At 36.5% G+C, this 20,665-nt stretch overlaps 1 protein-coding gene across 3 annotated transcripts in view; it reads left to right on the top strand.

Annotated features, from left to right (window-relative positions):
• The first annotated feature begins 1,121 nt into the window (after nt 1-1,121).
• The window catches only part of LIN7A (lin-7 cell polarity scaffold A), a 31,142-nt gene continuing 11,598 nt past the window's right edge, over nt 1,122-20,665 (top strand). The window contains exons 1-3 of one of the 3 annotated variants that reach the window (XR_015750069.1): nt 1,122-1,257; nt 11,429-11,547; nt 20,503-20,574. Coding sequence is in view for 2 of the 3 variants with exons in the window: in XM_087968037.1 (XP_087824163.1) it covers nt 1,212-1,257; nt 11,429-11,547; nt 20,503-20,574 (237 nt within the window). In the remaining variant the exon portion in view is untranslated. The remainder of the gene's footprint in view (nt 1,258-11,428; nt 11,548-20,502; nt 20,575-20,665) is intronic. The other 2 variants (XM_087968037.1, XM_026667655.2) reach the window with 2 other exon arrangements.

Raw genomic sequence — 20,665 nt, 5'->3', positions numbered from 1 at the left:
TTCTTTCTGCTTCTTTCTTCTTCTGCTTTTGGCTACATACAAGGAAAGCAACAAAAGCCTTCCTTTCTCTCCCCCAAACTCTTCCAGAAATGAGTCTTTGGGACCCTGCAAGGCATCCTGCTGCAAGAGGCTGCTCCAAGTCTCACAAAGACTCATTTCTGGCAGAGTTTGGGGAAGAGAAAGAAAGACTTCTGCTGCTTCTGCTGCTTTCCTTGCATGAAGCCAAAAATCTCTCTCTCTCCCCCTGAGAACAGAGCTGGAGATGGTATCCTGTGATTCCAAATAAAGAACAATAGATAGGCAGGAAAATAGGGTGGGGAATTTTCCTGCAGACTTTTGGGGGGATTTTCCCAGGGTCTCTGGTCTACGGGATTTAAAATAATGAGTTTGGTGGTTCCTGATATCCAAAAGGTTGGCAACCCCTGCTCTAATGTATACCTTGTTTCCAGGGTTTCTAGTTGGCACACTGGATCGTAAATACTTCAGGAAGAGGTGGGCAAGTAGTTTCTTTTTTGCTTCCCCAGTTTCTCTCTTCTTGATACCTTCAGGCATGGTAGATGACTCCCATCATCTCCTGCCCTGGCTAATATTGGTGGAAATATCTGCAAGACACAGAGAGGATCTGTGTGTCTCCACATAGCTCACATAGCTCCTCCATAAGCTCAGAGAGCATCAAGGTCTCCACATAGAGGGAAATGGATTGCAACAGGTTGCAATCCGCTGAGCTGCCCTGCTACTTTATCAGGCTTGCTGGCCCAGTTCCTTGGTTCATCTCAGGTAACCTTCTTCTGGTCTGCCTCAGTCTCCGGAGACCCGCAGAACCCTTCCAAGCCTCTCGGTTTCCCGAAGTTCCCTTGAGCCTTTGCACTCTCGGCCGTTGCCCAGGGATGCGAAGGACCTCGCGATGACCCTGCCTCGCCTCCGCCGCTCTTTACCAACAGGCCGTTTCCTCATCGCCGGACCGCTGCCTTGTGGTGTTTGGGACGGCGCGCACAGCCCTTTTTCCACCTCCACGCTCCCCCCCCCATCTCTCTTTCACACTCACACGCACACCGTTCACGCATCTCTCGGTCGCGCCAGCCCCCTCCCCGCACTCTGGTCCTCCTCCCTCTTCGTCCCCGTAGCCCCTCCTTGCCCCCTCCCGCTCCCAATCACACTCCCGCCCTGATGCTGGAGCCCGGCGTCATTTCACCTTCAGCCGAGCAGCAGACATGGCGACGACGCTGACAGCGGTCCAGCCGCTCACTCTGGACCGAGGTAAGCGCTGCTATGTTCGGCGCCGCGATCTGACGACCGCCTTCCCTCGCTTTCCCCCACCTTTTCGGTGGTTGATTTTGAGAGGTTGGTTTTGGGGCTGGATGTGGTTTTAGTCTCCCCAGATCCAACCTCAAGAGCCTTCGCTACGTTGGACTCCCCGGAGGTGATTTCCCAGAGGAGCGATATATTGCCCATCCGGCGGCAACGCGTTGGGCTTTAACCGCCCGGCCGCTTGCCCGAGGTCTCTTCCTCGCCCCTTGCCCCGCGGGAAGCGCAGCGGCGAAGCCATCAGCCGATTGGGACCCGCTCTTGCGCCTCCATATCAGCCCGGGAGGACTTGAAGCAAATGGAACGGGACCACCTTCAGGGGCGCAGTGGTGAACGAGATGGGAAGGACGGGGAAACTTTATTCCGAGGCTCGGGTGCCCGGGTGCCAGTTTGGAGGAGCAGGTTTAGCATCGCGGGGCGTCAGCAGCAAGATTTCCTGGAGACCTTGGAGTTGCCTATGCCAACATGGCAGGTTTCAAAGGCAGAGAACTGTCATTACAAATAAATACCGCCACCCTCCCAACTGTCAGTTAGTAATGTGGGGGAGAAGAGGCTTGTGCCAGGCATAAAGAAAAGGGAACATTGGGAAAGGACAGCATTTGGACTTTTATCACTGTTTCACTCAGTAGAGCAAAAAGATCTTTATTAATCTCATTTCCATAACTTTGACCCTTGATTACTAAGGGCTAACATCCCCATGTATACTGCTATTTCTAAGTGCTTTCTATTGATATGTTATCCCCTGTGGTGGAAATGCTATGGATTATGTTTTGTCGATGACTGGGAGGGCATCATCAGTCAACCCCCTTTTCCTTTTTCATTTAATATGTTAATCTGAGATGAGAAAATTTTCATAGATTTGCGAAAATAAAATTTGAGGTGCAGTCCTTATTGCATGCCACTGATAACCAGTTCATTGCAGAATGCAGATGCCTTGATGTAGATATAGACATTCTTTTTTTTTCTTTTTTTTGTAAATTTTATTTGAGTTTTCACAAAGAGAAAAAAAATACAAATAAAACATCTTTTTGAAAGTAGCGTAATCCCGGGTTACATTTCTTCGTACAGACACAAATTCAGGTTCATGCTCATTTTTATATTCTATTCCATATCTTATTACTATTTTACATTTTCTGCATAGCTTCTCCCCTCTTTTAATTTTCTCAATTTTATTTTAATTATCTCATCTCAATTCAAATCATTGTATTTATATTTTTTGTCTGTCCTGTTTCAATTATCTATTATCTTTTCTCATTAAACAAAATTTCTCCTGTAGTTACTGATTGGAGTATGATGCCTTTATATCTTTTCCCTAAAGTTGTAACATTCAATATAATACATAACTTCCATTCGGATTCTGCTTGGTACATTCTTAAAATACACACTGTATTCTTAAAAAAAGAAAAAAAATATAAATGTATATAATTAAAACAACATTCCATTCCAATTCAATTCTATCATTAATATTAATATTCATTAAAGTCTTAACATCTTTAACATTACATTTCAATTAAATATCATACTTCTATGGGAACAATTATAAGCTTTCCATAGTTAATTCCCCCACTCTTCACTTATATTTTATAAAACATTAACTAATTAAAATGTTCCCGTTCCTTCCTAATTCAATTTTCTCATTTATTTTATTTCACTTATTTTATTCACAAACACTTAACTAAATTACACTAACTATTTTATCCCTCATTTTAATCATACGTTGTTTCCAATTTTCTAAAGTTATTTCTATTACTAATATAACAATACAATCTTATGTACCTTTACAGAATCCCTTTTTCAGTTAGATTTTCACCCATTATCTCTAAATAGGTCCTGTTTCTCTATATCTTGCTCCAGTCCTTTGTAACTTCTTTTCCTTTCCTTCTTCCCTCTCTTCTTCTCTCTCCCCTTTTTACCCCCTTGTCTCTCTACCTCTATTTCTCTCTTCTGTATTCCCCTTTTCTGTTGCTTTCCAGTATTATACTGATTTTTTGAATTATTTTTCTTTTCTTTGGTTGTTTTTTTAAGTCTTAAATTCTCCATTCTCTTTCCCCCCTTTCCTTTTTCTTCCCCACATAAAATTGCTTGTTCATTAAAGATGGCTTCTTCTTTGTCCCAGTCTTCTTGTTTTGCAGTCGTTTCTTGTTGTTTCTCATAGTTCCAAATCTCCATTTCTAAGAATTGAAAAATGAAGCCAAAAGAACCCTTCCCTTCTTGTGCATCTTCTTTGTACTTTTTAAGTTCCATTTTCAATTCATCCAGAAGTGGTGCCATTGTATAAATTTTTAAACAACCACCCGATTGATTTTAGTCATTCAAATATAATAACCAAGAATCCAAAGATCACCAAATAATCCAAATACACGCAAGCTGTGTCTTTTTTGCTCTTTTTTTTTCACTTTCTCTTCCTGGGGTTACTTTAGTTGCAAAGTTTCATTTAAAATGTATCTTTTAGAAGTCTTGTTGAAGTTTTACTGTAGATTCTTTTTAATTCGAGGCAGTGTCCTCCCTCTTCCAGATCCTGCCCTTATTCTTTTTCTCTCCCTTCCTGCTTATGAAAAAGAAAAATTTTTAATGTCCAGAAATCTTTATTATCCCTTTGGCATTTTGTTTTATTTTCAGCTTAATTGCCTATTGATGTCAAAGCGGATTTTTCTGATTTCTTATTTAAGTCTCTTAGTTGTCAGTATAGGGAAGGAGAGAGAAGAAGAAAAAACCCCAAACCTTTCCCTTTTCACTTTCCTTCGCTGCTTCCGACTCTTCTTTGGGAGTGATGTTATTTTTTGTAAGTTTAAATTCCAGGGTACCTTAGTTGTTGCTTTTACAATTTAACCCAGTCAGCCAAAACTTTCACTTCTTATCTTCCTCCTGCACATTCTTTTCCGGTCGAGTTCTCCTTTGTGGTGGCCATTTCTGACCACCACTGCAACTGCCTTCAGGAAAGGGAGTAATGGCCAGCTGAGGAGGAGAGATGCGGCTCTCCTCAACCCTGCTGGCAGTCTCCCCGCCTCTTCACCACCTCTACAGGGTGGCTTAGCCCCGAAACCAGCAGGCTTGGGGCGCTCCAGCGGCAAGCCCAGACAGAAAACATGCACGATCGCAGATTTCTGTCTGTCGCCGAAGCCCTTCAAACCGGAAGTCGATGTAGATATAGACATTCTAAAGCTATCAGAATGTTTGCTGTCCACATTTCTGAATGAAAGCAGAAGCCAGCAATTTGGCTGTAATTAAATCCTCACATACTTTTTTTAAAAGAAAATGTTGATTGACAATTCCAAAAGAAAATGAAATTGAGGGACAGATAGACTAAACACCAGATTAACAAGTGGAATGGAATGAAAAGAAGAGCAGGTGGAAGAGAGAGAGGTGTGAAAAAGAAATTTCAGTGCAAGTATAGAACTGCATTTGAAGGGAAAAAATTTTTTCTTAATTCAAATCAATTCTGTTTGAGAAAACACCACATTCTCTTAATGTAGAATATAGGTAAGAAAAACAGTTTATCTTATTTGCTTTTTGATACCACTTGTTGCCTGTGTGACCCAGGAAGTAAGTTCTATTGATTTTACTGGAACTCCTTTGTAATATGAGTAAGATTGCCAATTTAATAAATCAATATTCAAGAGCCTCGAAATATTATTTTAAAATCTAAATACAATATAATTGAAGCTTCTTAGGACTTCTTAAAACTGTCCTTAATTTTAAATAATGAAAGTTAGTAATTAAAGAATTACAATAAATCCCCAAATTCCTGCTTTACCCTCAGTGTAAAATTCGGATTCTCAATATAAATTTGAATAGCTTGTTGGAGTGTAATGAAGAACCCTGGAATTTATACGTTGCCAAAGCTTACTTAAAATTCACTTCTGAAATGGGCAATAAAGAGAAGAGAGTATAAAATGTTAGCAGTAGCAATTTGTTGACAGAAAAGGATGTCTGTTTCTACCAAATAGTTAGAAACTCAGTGTGTAATCTGCAGTTTCATCCCAGTGAACTACTTTAAAGCAAGACAAATTTCTTAGCAAAAGGTTGAACAGATGGCAATCTATTAGGAAGCATGGATCTTTTTTCCAAAGGAAAGTATGGCTACCACATACTGTAGTCATTAGACTCTGCACTTATAATTTTTATTATTTACAAATTAAATAGAATTGAAATTACTTTTAATTTTTTATTTTATATGTTTAAGTCGCAACTACAACTTCAATGAAATGTACTAAAAGTGGTAAATTATCAGCTGCGCAAAAGTAGAGTACAAATATTAATAAATAAAATACTAGGAAAAAAAGCTATCCTTAAATTACATAAACTTATCACATGTTACTTAGGTCAGAATTTAATATTGATGTTAGATTAAGCAATATTAATTACTTAATTAGATGCTACTTAACATTTCACATGCAACTGAAGATAATTGTTCATTAATAATTGCATTTGCATAATGAAATAATTATCACACAAGTGAAATGAAATAAAATCATTCATATATGAAAACAACAATGAGCAGCTAGACAGGCATGCAAACCTTGCAAAATATGTAGTCTAATAATTTAAAGAGATTATTCTTCTTACTAGCACACACTAAAAGGCCCTCTTCACAGTGCTAATAGGTAGAGGTCAGAAGTTTTCTGAAGAATGTCCAGGGTAGAAAATTCCCCATATGAATTCAATTGGATCTTTTTTTTTTGTAAATGTGTTTAGAAATATTACTAATGCTGTCAGCATCCTTGGTACCTAGTAAATTATCTACATATACAGGGTAAAGTTACATCCAGTACAGTAAAAACCATTCCTCCAATGCACTTACAATGATGCTTGTGTTTAGAAAACAAGGTAACAGGGAACTATCTAACATAAAAGAAATAGAAAATAGAAAATGCTGCTCCTTGAAGAAAATAATATCAAGAAGAGTGGAAGAGACAGAGGAAAAGAATTTGAAGAATTTATTTAAAGGTAGCATTTTGTTTGCACAGTTAAAGAGGAGAATTTCTAAGACACCTGGGTCCACATTGTTTGTCCTCACTCTTTCTCTCTTCCTGTCCCTTCTACTCATAGATATATGTGGAAGAATCCCACTCAAGCAATTTGTCTATCTTAACTACATTTCAGTTATGGTAGCATCTGACAAATTTTGTCTTGCCTCAGATGCTAAACAAAATAGCATCTTGTTTGTTCTTGGATCAGAGACAAACAAGGAATGCCGGGGTGTATGCTAGACTTTTAAGTCAAACAAGCACCCCAGAATAAGGCAGTGGAAAACCATTTTATATATTACAGCCAGAAAAAAAAAATCTAATGTGCATGTATCCATGAGGTTACCAATCCTAACTAGATAGCTACATGAAAATGTGGTGTAAGTAGAATAAAATAAGCCCAGTCGGAAAGAGTCCATGGGTTTCACTATATTCAACCACCTCTTATGAAAAAAAAAAAAAACAGGGAAGGTTGCACTGACAACCTACAGTAATGAACCAGGCTAATCAGAATTACAGATATTGGGACGACTGATAGAGAAATGATTGCAATGATTTTATTTCCTTTTTAACTTAGTCCACTTTCCTTGATTAATTATCAATAACTTCTGACAGTTTTCCCTATAGACATATCAATATTTCCACTCTTTTATCATCTATTTATATAGATTATTTGCAAGATTTTTCATACAAACATTAATCAAAAGAAGGTAGAAATTACTGGAAACCATATACAATGATAACTTTTAGGTTGCAGTTAACTTACAATGCACATGATTTAGTCTAAGAGCTAAGAGATTTTAGATTTTGATTAAAAGTTAACAAAAAGCTATCTTCTCAGAAGCTGTTACTATGTATTATGTATATTATACATTATATTATATATTATATGGTGTGTGTGTGTCTCTGTGTGTGTATTCAATCAATTGTTATTCAGATCTCATCTGTAGAAATGTTGTTCTTGCCTTGTATCATTTCTTCCATTTTTAAAGATCGTTTGCTATCATAGTTTTATTGGAAGGAGATTCAATACTTTACCATAAATGTAGAGAAGATCTATATTAAAAAAATCTGGACTAAAGAACCCAGTTACCATGGCTGTGAGAAAAACCCACATAACCTCCAAAATTTATCTGTGTCACATCCCATATCATAATGAATCCCACCAAAATAGTAACACTGATTTAAGATTGTGATGATGTAACAGTCACTTTGTCACTGAAATCTTCTCTGGTGTAAGGAAGTAGTAAGTCCCTTGTCCTTATTTACAGCTGCAGCTTCATAAGATTGCATTGTAAAGCTTTTAAATTCTATTTTTCCTCATCTGTGATAACTGCCTTTTTTTCATTAATAGAGACCTTTACATATGTTATCCAAAATTTGCATTAAATTATTTCAAACTAGAGACATTTTCACTGGTAGGTTAAATTGAATCTCAAGCACATGAACTTTTTTCTGTAATTCTTGTCAGCACATAGCTTCTTAAAACACCACAAAGAGACTTATTTCTTTATTATGTAGACTATATTTTCAAAATAACAGAAGATTTAATCACTTTACAGTTTAATCTAAGAAGCTTTATCATTTAGCCTGTACAGATCTATCCTGGCAGAGCTGGGAACATGCAACATACAATTACTAGAAGATTGAATTGTGGATGTTCTGGGGTTTAAGGGATTTGGAATATATAAGATCATCTGACATATAGTGGGTAAGACTAAATGATAGAATATAAAAAGCTGAGAATAGATAGGAGCTTTGTGTGTGGAGAATGGCAAACATGTAAGTAGCCACAATCCAGTTAGCAAAGTCATTGAGTAAGTATCAATATATCAAGTCCAAATCACTTATGTTAGTTGAGAGCCAGTGAAATAAGTGACAATTTAGCCATGACTATCAGCCCCATTGATTTAAATAGGTTTGTTCTAAGCATGACTAATTCTGGAACCATTCCAAATGTGGTGTAACTTAATGTTCTAAAATATATGTACAGGAACCATTAATCTGACAACACCACTGAATTATTGGAAGTTTCTAGACATATTATAAACCATACTATGAAGAAAGCCTTATAAAAATAACTACTTTTCATTGATAATTAAGTGCAGCCATGTACAGAATGAGGTTATGGCCTCATAAATGCAATCTAAAACTGAACTTTCAAATTACCTGTTAAAATGTAGTGTGAACAATGTGCTGTCCAGACAGTTTAGAGTTAATGGGATTTGGGATAGTTAGTTAGGGATTGTGAGCTGTCCCCTGAAGGGAATGCATCATGGTAAATGTAGTTAAGGCATCCTGGGAAATGTAGTCCATGTCATCTGGTCACATCTGTAATACGGATTGGTCACTAAATTGATCCTTGTTGGGTTGGGGGAGGTTCCCTCACTCTTGCCTGAATCCACCATCCCATGCAGTCGCTTCAATCATCATGGGGATGAGACTTTATTATCTTTCTACACCACAACTGAGATATGCAAAAGATTGGACATTAAGAGGAAACTCGTCATAAATGTAAGATGATACGGATGCCTGATGAACCAATTAAAAAGACTTTGTGTGGATGCTTTGTGGAATTACTCTGTCTGCTTTATGCTATCCAATAATAAGCAGAACAAATGGGAAAGGAGAGGAGGAAAAGAACGTGGCTAACTGGAAATTAGACAAAGCAGATAAATTAATATAATGATACTTACTTTGAATGAATACATTTGTTCATTAAAATATGTCTATCAATTTTAAGTTACATCAATGAAAACAGTGAAAATTTCATGCATCCACATTGCTGCTTAGAAAAGCAATGCCAGCAAATTACAGATATTAGTTGTATCTTCTTTTAAACTTATTTCCCTTTTTTTGTATAAAGAGCACAGTTCCATATAGCTTCTGCTATACTTATCATCATGTTGTCTATTAATTTTTAATTAAATGTATAACTTGTACAAAAGACAAATGATAAACTGAAGTGAATTTAATTATAAACCATACAGGCATTAATACATGGGAGTAGAACAATGGAATTTGTAAAAAAATCTTTTTTTCTCCTATGGTTTCTCAGACAAAATCCAAACAGGGAGCAAGGAGTGCTTGAGACTGCAATGGTTATTTTCCTCCATTGCTTTAATGAAGCAGATGAACATTTTGAGTGATATTGCACAACATCATTACTGATTAGATTTATCCAATATCTTTCAGAAATAAACAGACAGCTGAGAGCTTACAACCAGAATGAATGAACAGGGGATCAAACAAGGACAGGTTTTTTTTTTCTTTGCAAAAAGAATCTGCTGAATGACGAAGTTGATCTGTTAAGTTATAGGGAGTGTTACAGTATTTGGTTTATTGTTCAATTTTGTGCTTACACAAACTATGCATCTGGTATTAAGCACAAGGGCAGCTGCTGCAGACGGATAGAAATGCATTTCCTGCCTAGCAACTCAGATTCAGCCAACACTCCTTAGAAACAGGACAGGTAGCTGAGACTGTTCAAACACTTTTGTAAGGAATTTAGCCTGGGAGGAATAGGTGGTTCTCAGATTCTACTGAAAAGATGAATATGGAAATAATTTCAAGGCTCATAAAGGCTCATGATTCATTTCTGCTCAGTATACGAGGTTACATACAATCCAATACTTCATCAGACAAAAAACAAGTATGAAGTCCTAAACAAAAGGATAAAGATTTTAGAGAGCACACACAGTTTCATTCATCTTTCTTTTGATGGTCAAAAAAATGAGAAGGAAAAGTAGGATCCCAAAAAAGAAATATTGACTAAGAAGATAGTATTGTCAAGAAAGATTTGGACTTCTAAACATGGACAACATCACAAATGACTCTGAGGCACAAATGGGATGTACCTGAAAGAAGTAGTGAACATGCAAGAGTAGGGAAGGACCTTGTAAACAGCCCTTAACAGGAGGGCTTTCAATTAAATAGGATGAATGAAAGACACACTGATTCAGGTACATAAAGATTGCACATAATAGTAAAGGTACAAGGCAGAAAATGTCACTTAGAAATCCTCAATATAGGACATTAGGGAGACCAGTAGAAGGCAACATTCCACATCTTCATTATCTATATAGCAATGAACCTAGTGGTAAATAGGAAGAACTAAAACCCTACATAATAATACACATAGAACTTGATATGTATTGTGGAAATTTAGAGGGATTAGAGTTGTGACTGGAGTGCTCGTGGAAAACAAATTTTATCCAAATATCTAAAAATGTAAACCAGGATTATCCAAAACTACATATCAATTAGTTCTGGACAAGCTTCCAGAGCAGAGTTTTAAGCAATATATCTTCAAAACAGAAAAGGGTAAAAAGAATACCATCACAAAGACCTAACATGGGATTATCGATAAGAAGTCATGACTGTTTACCCTTATTTATTTTTGTACAATGACAGGATTAGTAGATCACAGGAATACTGTACTATAGATTTAGTGTATTTTGATCTCAGTAAAATGTTTGACAAATTCTAAATATAGACTACAATTACGATAGACAGGTGTATGTGAACTAGCTACAAGTAATGGCATCCAAGTAATGTTCATTAGGGAAGGAAATGTCAAGTAATCAACGTTCCCACTTCATTGCAATGCTCTTTAGCTTCTTTGAATCATCCAAAGGATGAAATAGAAGGGAAGCTCTTTAAAATTTGTAGGTGATTAGCTAATATTTTTTTTAATTTTTTAAAAAAAATCACAGTTCAGAATAATCTTGACATATTTAAAAGACTGTAACGTATCACATTGCATGAAATATATCCTATCATTCAAATATTTCAATTCTCTTTTCATAATAAATTTCTTTCCTATGAGCAGGTGAAGATTATAGTAATATATAGCCTTGAGTTAGATTTTGAGAAGCTTAGTGTTTTGAAGGTTGCCAGCACAGAATTAACTAATTATGTAGGTAAATGACTGTAGGAAAAACAAAATTGCACAACTGAACTGTATCATAATAAAGTCAAAAAGTTAAACTAATTCTGGATAGTAAAAAATCACTATATGTTACACTTTATGCCATTTTAGCTGAAACAATTTCTCTCTCTCCCTCCCTTCCTCCCCCCCTCCCTCCCCCCCTCTCCTCCTCCCTCCCTCCCTCCTCCCTCTCTCCCTCTTTCCCCTCTCTTTTGTATCTGTTCAGATATTGCCAGAGCAATTGAACTTCTAGAGAAACTTCAAGAATCGGGAGAATTACCAGGTCACAAGTTACAGTCACTTAAAAAAGTACTGCAGAGTGAGTTTTGTACAGCTATCAAAGAGGTATGGTAATAAATTTTTGGCAGAACATTCTCTTGTGGGTGGTGATGGTGGAAAGCCTACTACGGTTAATGCAGATAGAGTGAACACACCATTGAAAAGACCTCTATACCATGCCAATAAATAAATATTGCTCTATGGAGTTTGTGGAAATCATTGGCAGGTGTCCACAATCAATGCTGCAATAATAAAAAAATAAAATTTTGCATAAAAATATATAAAGTCTGATCTGACATAAACAAAACCTACCCTACAAAATATTTTATACTGAGGTTTAGGGGATAGTATTACATCACACATGTAGTGCAGGCAGAGGAATTATGAGAACAATCTAATGAACACGTAATAATTATTAGTTTCTTGCTACATTCTTTTGTTCTAGCATGCTGGGAGATTCGCAGAACCTATAGTGTTTGTTGGAGATAGCTCTCTTAAAGATGGGGAGAGAGCTAAACAGGGAAGTCCCATCCAATTAAATAATCCTCTAACCAGTGCCTCAATATCAAGGCAGGCACACACTGAGAAAGTTAGGGTGTACAGATCAATGAAGGCTGCACCACTGGATTGATATGCCCAGAAAAATCTGATTATCAATGTAAGTTTAAATACATTTACTAGGAAATAGAATTTATTAAGATCAAGGGTGTTTATTCAATTGCAACCCATTGGAATTTGATACATAAATTTGTAATGTTTTCTATGAAAAATATAATTTTGATTGTAACCCTTCCTTATTTTTAAACAATGCTGACATATTTTATAACATATAGGCACTTTCTTTTATTTTTTCAAATAATTAAAACTGATTGCTTTAACTAAATAATTGTGGCTTTACTAATTTACTAACTTGCAGTCAGTGGCAAAACATTAAGGTTTCAGTGATTCACATTCTCATTACAGAATCATTTTCCTCCTTTCATTTAAATAAAGAATTCAAAAAATAAAGAATTCACTTAAATTCTGAAGTAGGCAAATTCCTTAAAGGACATTTGATTGGGATATATCAGATTGGCACAATCTTGGTGGAAAACTGGCTCTAAATTCCTGCCAGTTTTTCACCCAATTAAAAGTAAACTTGTCACTTCCCCCCCAGAGTCTCCAGTCACATGGTCCAATCAGCGTGTAGTCCAGTTGCTAGGTGACCTAAGTCTCCATCTTTCAAACACCTGTACCAATGTCCTTGATTCCCAGGGGAAATAATTTTATTTAGGCTACAATACCCCAGCTAGCTTTACCCCCCCCCCCCCGGCCCCTTCGCTCTAGGCTGTGTCAGTCCTGAAGCAGTGAGAAGAGAAACTTTCCTAAACAAAAGGATAGGACATTAGGATAACATGTTCCATAATGTTAGTTAAGAATTGGTCTGTACATAATGGACCATATTAACCTTGTTAATATTTTGTTCAAGTGCTTTGTGATGAGTGGAATATTAGATATGTGAGAGAACAGGAATTGGCTAAAGGGGAATTTAAAATCAGTTCTGGGACATCCTTCCTTGTATCTGTTCAGTATTTATATAATTTCTTAAACGAAATGCTCCATTATAGTTCATCCTTTTTTGGTTAATTCTCTCATGAAGCTAAATGGCAAAGTATAAAATGTGGTAAGGGAAACACATTGTTTCTTTGAACACACCGACTTGTCAAGAGAGATATTTTAAACAAAGTATATCTATTTTAGAATGTACTATAATCTTTCTTAAGCTACAACAGTGCTTCAGGTTATTTAACTCCAAATATAAAGATTGAAATTAAATTCAGAATGAAATCAATATTCATAAACACTCACACTTCCACCCATAGACACACAGTGATAAATTCCTTCAGAAAAAAAAGTATTAACTTACTCATTTTTCATACGTTCCTATCATATGGTCTGTAATTAAAAATGTCAATCCTCCTAAGAGCTACATGAGTTCATTGCAAGTCTGGATTGTTAAAGAGTCATCATAATCACTGCATGAGGCAAGATGACATGTACCTTAACTGCATAGCTCCCAATTGTTCCAACATCTGTTGTAACAATGCAGCTGTTTGCTTCTCAGTGGTGACTGCTATCAATATCCTGAATAAAACATGTTACTTCTTTCAGATGAAAAAAAATGCCACAATTCCAGCAAAGCTTTTAGGAACTTGAGACCCCCTGAATCTGTGTAATCAATCCTTTGGTTGTTCTTACTTTTTATTAGTTACTTTTTCTGACGACCCTGTCCAACTGAGCTGCTTCCCAATCATCAGCCATAATATAAAAGCTTTTCAAAGGGGAGTTTTTGGATAAAGAAATGTAGTCTACCACTGAGCAAAAATTATTCGCTTCTATTTTGGTAAGGATTTCCAGAGCAATGTACCTAAAATAAAATTGAAAAGCTATTGCAATATAGATAAAACAAGCCAGAAAAATTCTAAGACACAGAAACTAAAAGGGCAGCAAAGTCTGAAGGTGTCTTAAAAAAAACACGCTTAGCCTCCTGCCCTCTTCACGTTGCAGCTTAACTAAGGAATTCCAGGTATAGCAGTGCTGGGTCTTGAATCTAGCAGTCCTCTTAATGCTAGGTCAGTTGATGATCCATTAGTTAGGATTTAATCCTGAAGGAAAGTGCTAGCCTTGATTTCTATTATGTAGTCTGGATGGTAGAAGACAGGGCGGTTTATCTGCTGCAGCTGACTTCATTGAGCTAGTCCATGTATCAGGAGGCTAGGACTGAATGGCAAGGAGGTTGAGTTCCTAAAATAGGAACTTCATCTCATCAGTCAGATGTCCCATCAGATGTTAACATTCGTAGCGCATGCTGCATTTGGGTAACTGGGACATTGTAGAAATGCTGTTAGTATATACTGAACCCTAATATTACAGAAGCAGCAGCAGGATATTGAATTCCATATGATGATCAAGATCCTATCCCAGCTAATATGGATTTGATAATAAGTTTCAAGGAAGACGATGGTTTGAAATTATATACTTTAAGTTTCAGGGATAAATAACTGAGAATGGTTTATCTATGAAAGCTGATGGCTGGTAAAAATATGTGAGGGACCAAAGGACTTGGTAAAATGGTTTGATCCAGGAATTAGTTGATTTGTATGGTTCAATGCCCTTAATTTTTTTTTCATCTACCTTTATACTGTCAATGTTCTGGCTAAACTGTGGAATATCAGGAGCCTATGGATGGTTAACACTATTAAGTCCTCCTTTGACCGGAGGTCAAATATATTTAAATGAATGAAACATTGACTGTTGCATAAATAGATAGAGCACCGTTTCTATTATAAAATCTATTATTAAGGTCTTTGGGAATTATCTGCATGGTCAGTTGACAATATTTCTGGCTCACTAGAAATGCCCTTCAAAGTTGCTTCTGTACTAACACCGGTAGTCTACTTAGGAGTTCCAAACAGGAGGGTTTTTTTAGTGGGAGTTATCAGAAAGTAAATTGGACAATTCAGCAAGCCAAGTGTAAGTTCTTCATTGGATTATCATTTTTCTAATCAATAATGGAAAAAATCTGGTGTAGATATTATTGTAGATTTTTCTTGTTCTTTATTCTTTCTTTTTCTTCAATGATTTATTATGTTTCTCTTATAGGAGGTATTTCATTTAAGTCTCATACTCAGTACTGAAAAATCATTGTTAAAATCATTATTTTATATCATTATCAATAATAAAGAATTGTTGGTATGCCATATTCCTCCTTGAGCATATCTTACCAATATACATCACAAAGTCTCCAAATTAGCCTTTAAGAAACTAACTAAGTAGTTTATGATCTTTGAAATTATGTCATTTTATATAGATATTATATAATGTTTTATTAGTTTATTAAAGTGCCTATGATTAATCACTTTAATTTTCCTGGGGTTCATATTTTTAATAATTATGCACTTCCTCACTTTAATGCATCCTTGCCTGTATTCCTCAAAGCAAGTTGTTCTATTTCCTGCACTCTTTATTACAACAACTTATAGAAAAAACACAGTGAATCCAACTCAGAAATATCTATTTTTTTCATACTCTGGACAGTAATGATTCTGAAGTAAAAAAAACAAAACTTGGTGCATTGTTGTACCTGCTTCACCTTTTGAACATTCCAATATAATTCACTAACACAAGAGTTGGTATGCAGATGAAGGCTATTTATTTATCATATTAATTAATAAAGAGCAAAATGAAATTTCAAGATTTAAAGACAGCATACCTAATATGCTTATTAAAACAATAGGCCAAAGACAGCATGCTTTAAAACATACTAATAGCATGATGTAAATCATTGGGCTTAAAATATGATAATTTGGTTAACTGCATAGTTTAACTAGTGAACTCCATGACTGCCACAGCATTGAATATTTTCTTAGTCCAAATTTGATAGCTGAGTAGTTATTTCACACTGAAAGACATAATTCCAAGATTTATCTTGTTAGAAATTACTGTTACAATCAATATATCTTAAAACCAGGAACATTGTTTTTAAGATACTATTGATAAACCATGGTATCTTACATTCTCCATTCTGTGTTCTTGCACTAAGAAAAGAGACATATAAATATCCACATTGGAGGGGAAGATATATTTAACTATCATTTTTAATTTGTTTTTAGTTTCCAATTTAGCTCTAGTTATGACTCACATGCTTTAAAATAATAGATAGGACACCAAACCTGTGTTTCTGTCCTCTTTTTGTGTAAGGGTAGAACAAGCTACAAAGAGGTCTTCATTTTCCAACAACTTTTCAAAATGATCCAATGATTTATGGCTATCTGAGTACAGGAGTACACACTGTTTCATTATAACAATTGAATTCCTTTGCCGAAACATCTTCAAGGAAAATAAAGTCCAGGTGCTTTTTGAAAAAACACCTTTGGGACAACCATGACTTGGATGACTGAGAATCTTCATAGACCAGGGGTGTCAAACTCACATCATGATGTATTGGGACTTTTTTCTCCTTCACTAAATCGGACAGAGGGGGCAGCATGTGATGCATCCAGCCTACTGGCCGTGAGTTTGACACCCTTGCCATAGACACTTTGCCTATATTTAAGAATGGTTCAATACATTTTGCTGCTTGAAGCAAAACATAAAATGGTGGCTTTTTATTTTAAGTGAGTTTTGCCCCATTTTACGACTTTTTGTGGCACATTTGTTAAGCAAATCATTGCAGCTGTAAAGTTAGTAACACAGTTGTTAAGTGAACCTGGTTTCCCCATTGTCTTTGCTTGTCAGAAGGTTGCAAAAGGGGATCACATGAGCCTTAGACACCACAACTGTCATAAATATGAACCAGTTATCAAGCATCCGAATGTAAATCACACGTCCATGGGGATGCTGCAACATATGAAAAATGGTCAAAAGTCACTTTTTCAGTGTCATTGTAACTTCAAAGAGTCACTAATTGGATTGTTGTAAGTTGAGGTTTACCAGTATAGCACAGGGAGGCGAGACAAGAACAGTATCTGGCATATCAGCTCTCACTGTTTTCTGTATGAAATCTCTGGCTCATTTTCTTTTATAGGACTAAAGCAAATTTACTGTTCTATTTCACTGAGGAATAATAAAGCAGACTTTGAAATGTTTTGAAAATTAGCTGATGGCTTCCTAATTATCTGAACACCAGCAGGTTGTTTTACTTGAAGCAAACATTCAAGTTAATGAAGATATACAATTATGATGTATCATATGACTAAGTTATGGTATATTAAATTAAATCAGAAATTACTAAGACAGAATTAATTATTTAACATTTGATTACAGCTACAGGATGATAGTTTGCAGCATACATTAATTCAGCTCATAGAAATAGAAACATCATGATCTTTTGCTTTGTTGCCTAACAGCAAAAAATATGCAGTCTCTAGATTTGAATAAACTGGCAAATCTCACATCTTAGCAGTAACAAAAACACCTCTTGTTTTTACCCTCTAAATCAGCAGTCGCCAACCGGTGGGAAAATTTTGGTGGGCCACAGAGAAATCTCACCCCCAGAGCACCCCCACAAAGCAATTAATCCAGGCTGTGCAGAAACACAAGGCTGCTCAGCCCACATGGCCCACAGGAATCCTCCCCTCCCACTCATTCCTTACCCTGCAAACTTGTCTGCTAAATTGCTATTTTTCCTTTTTCCGACCATCATCTGTTCTGCTGTGCCGGGAGATTTAGATTAACTAGAAAGCAGGAAATGGTTGGATTTCTTGCTTTCTAGCTAGTCTTTAGATCTTTGGCTCAGCACAGCCAACCTCCCTTAGGACTGAAAGTTTGCTTGCAAGTAAATTTAGTGCAGACTCACAGCAAGCAAATTTGAGAGACTGAGCTAGCCGATGGCAGATTGATAGATCATTGAATGATTCTGTGAGCAACTCAATCTGCCTGATTTTGGGTAAAAGTTGCTCTTTTTTATAAAAAATTCAATATTTACATGCATGGTGTGTTGTGAGTTAATTTTGTGAGTTTGCTTGCGAGCAAATTTTATATGACAGACTGAGCTAGCCAATGGCAGATAGATAGTTCTCTGAATGAATCTGTGATTCTGTGAGCAACTCAATCTGCCTGCTTTGCCTGATTTTGGGTAAAAGTTGCTCTTTTTTAATAAAAAAAATCAATATTTATATAAATATTTATAATATTTACATACAAGCCATGCCCAGCCAGTCACATGACCACCAAACCACACCCACAAATTAGGCCATGCCCACAGAACCGCTTAGTGGTCCCTGGGATCTAAAATTATGAGTTTGGTGGTCCCTGAGGTCCAAAAGGTTGGCGACCCCTGCTCTAAATTACATTTGGAAATGAGGGACATTTTAAGGAAGAAATATTCAGAGATTCGTTTGCGAAAATATTTGTATATCTTCTTATTGTAAACTTGTCACTGAATCTTCAGTCTGGCTTCAACATTTTGGGGCCACTATTTTACACATTTCTCTGGCTGGTGAATTTTAGGGCTCAGTCAAAAGCCAATTATGTTCCATAAGGTTATAATTTGTGAACTGTTTCATTACCCTGCACTGAAGCAACACTGTTGCCATTATGGGTTCACTGATTTATTTTTACTGTTAGGCCATATGAAATTTTAATGTTTTTGTATGGGGGAAATTTTCATCTAGATAGCGCATGCATTAAAAATAATCTGTGACAGTTTATTCTGTGTATTCTTTGTGGCATTATCACTGATAATGACAACTTATATGCCTTTGATATATTTGAAGTATTTTGAAATGTCTCTCTTTTACTTGACTTGCTTTCTATCCAATGCCATTGCTGAATTCAGAAAATAAATATCTTGTTTTTTTAAAAAAAGCTATTCTCTTAGTGAGCTTGGCAGATAAATCAAAATATGAGCATCCAAAATGAGTAATTGTATATCTCCAAAAGAGAAAAATGAAACTTCAAAAGAGAAGAAAAATGTTGGCATGACATTTGCAACCATGGTTTTCTACAATATAGATAAATACTGGAAATAATGTTTATTATCAAAATACGAGAAAAATCACACCTGTTGATCTACTGACAGGTGATATGTAAATGTAATAAAGATGATAATATTTCATTATCTTATACTATCCATAGGCTTTGTTCTCACTTTCATGTATGGATTTCAACTGGACAATCCTGGAAGCAAAGGATAATGCCACATAAAAGCTAATTGCTCTCTAATTAGCATTTCAATTTAATGGGCTTTGCAAAGTAAGAGACATAATCATCACTCTAAGCCAAGGATGTCAAACTCACCACATCACATTGCCATCATGTGATGTTTCTTGATGTTTTCCCATTCGCAGAGCTGGGTTGCACCTGCACATGAGGCATCCGGCCTGCGGGCCACCAGTTTGACATCCCTGCAGTAAGCCAAACATTTACCAGTTGCTAAAATGATTGTTTCCAGAATGGCATAAGAAATGAAGGAAAATGAAAGACAGAACCAAATGGGCTTCATTGAGTTAATTAGGCACATTTCACACAGCAATTAAGAATTGCAGTGGAGTTAGATTTTGAAGGTATTTCCTCTCTAAATTAAATAATGTTTGAATCAGGGGTGGGATTCTACCTGATTGGATGGGATCTATAGAACTGGTAGTTTCGATTTTGTGCAGTTAGAAGAATTGGCACATTGTGCCACTAGCTGGCCCCTCACCTCCCCTCCCCTCCCCGCCCACTCCTTACCTGGCATGCATGCCATCCATCTTGCCTGCTGTTGTGCCTTCACCTAATTTTTGGTAAGTTGCTATTTTTCCTTCCCCCCCCCCAATCATCAGCTGTTCTGACTATCAGCTGTGCCAAGATATTTAGATTAGCTAGAAAAGAGGAAATCATTGGATTTCTTGCTTTCTAGCTAATCTAAAAGCAGAGCTGAACCTTCCTGAGGACTGAAGCTTCTATTTTTCAATGCAGATTCAGGTAGCAGATTGTAGAAAGGTAGATCTCTGAGTGAATCTGTGATTCTGTGAGCAACTCAATCTACCTGCCTGCTTTTCTTGATTTTGGGTAAAAGTTGCTCTTTTTTTGTAAAAAAAATTCAATATTTACAATATTTACATACAAGCCAAGCCAAGCAAGTCACGTGACCACCAAGCCATGCCCAATCAGCAAACCATGCCCACCAAGTCACATGACCACCAAGCCACACCCACAAATTAGGCCATGCCCACAGAACCAGTTTTGAAATTTGAATCCCACCCCTGGTTTGAATATTTAAAAAATTGAAATAATTCCACATCTTAAAGGTGGACATCTAGTACCAGAGAAATACTGCCCAGAATTAGGTAACATAGGCAGTGTAGAAATCTTGTAAATAAAGAAATTCTTAGCAAAAGATACAGAAAGGTCCTTGGAGGTAGGTGTCATCAGGGCAGTGAAAAACTTCAAGGACATTAAAGATTGGTAAAAGAAACACAAAACAAAAAAATGTCTTGACTTGTGGAGATTGCACAGATTATTAATTTTCTTTTCATCATTCTCTTTGTATACCTTCAGGTATATCAATACATGCATGAAACCATAAATGTTAGTGGCTGCCCCGAATTCCGTGCCAGGGCTACTGCCAAGGTAAGACACTTGTAGTTTAAGGAGGTCTATTCTCCACATGGCCCAGTAATTGACTGTGCGCGTGTATTATTTCAGGTTTTCGTGTGTACAC

The sequence above is a fragment of the Notechis scutatus genome, chromosome 6 (assembly GCF_049901735.1).
Source record: "Notechis scutatus isolate UNSWTSFEM ecotype Mainland chromosome 6, rNotScu1.2, whole genome shotgun sequence".
Taxonomy (NCBI): Eukaryota; Metazoa; Chordata; class Lepidosauria; order Squamata; family Elapidae; genus Notechis; species Notechis scutatus.
The sequence above is the reverse complement of the archived record's forward strand: the minus strand, read 5'-3'. Positions and strand labels throughout refer to the sequence as shown.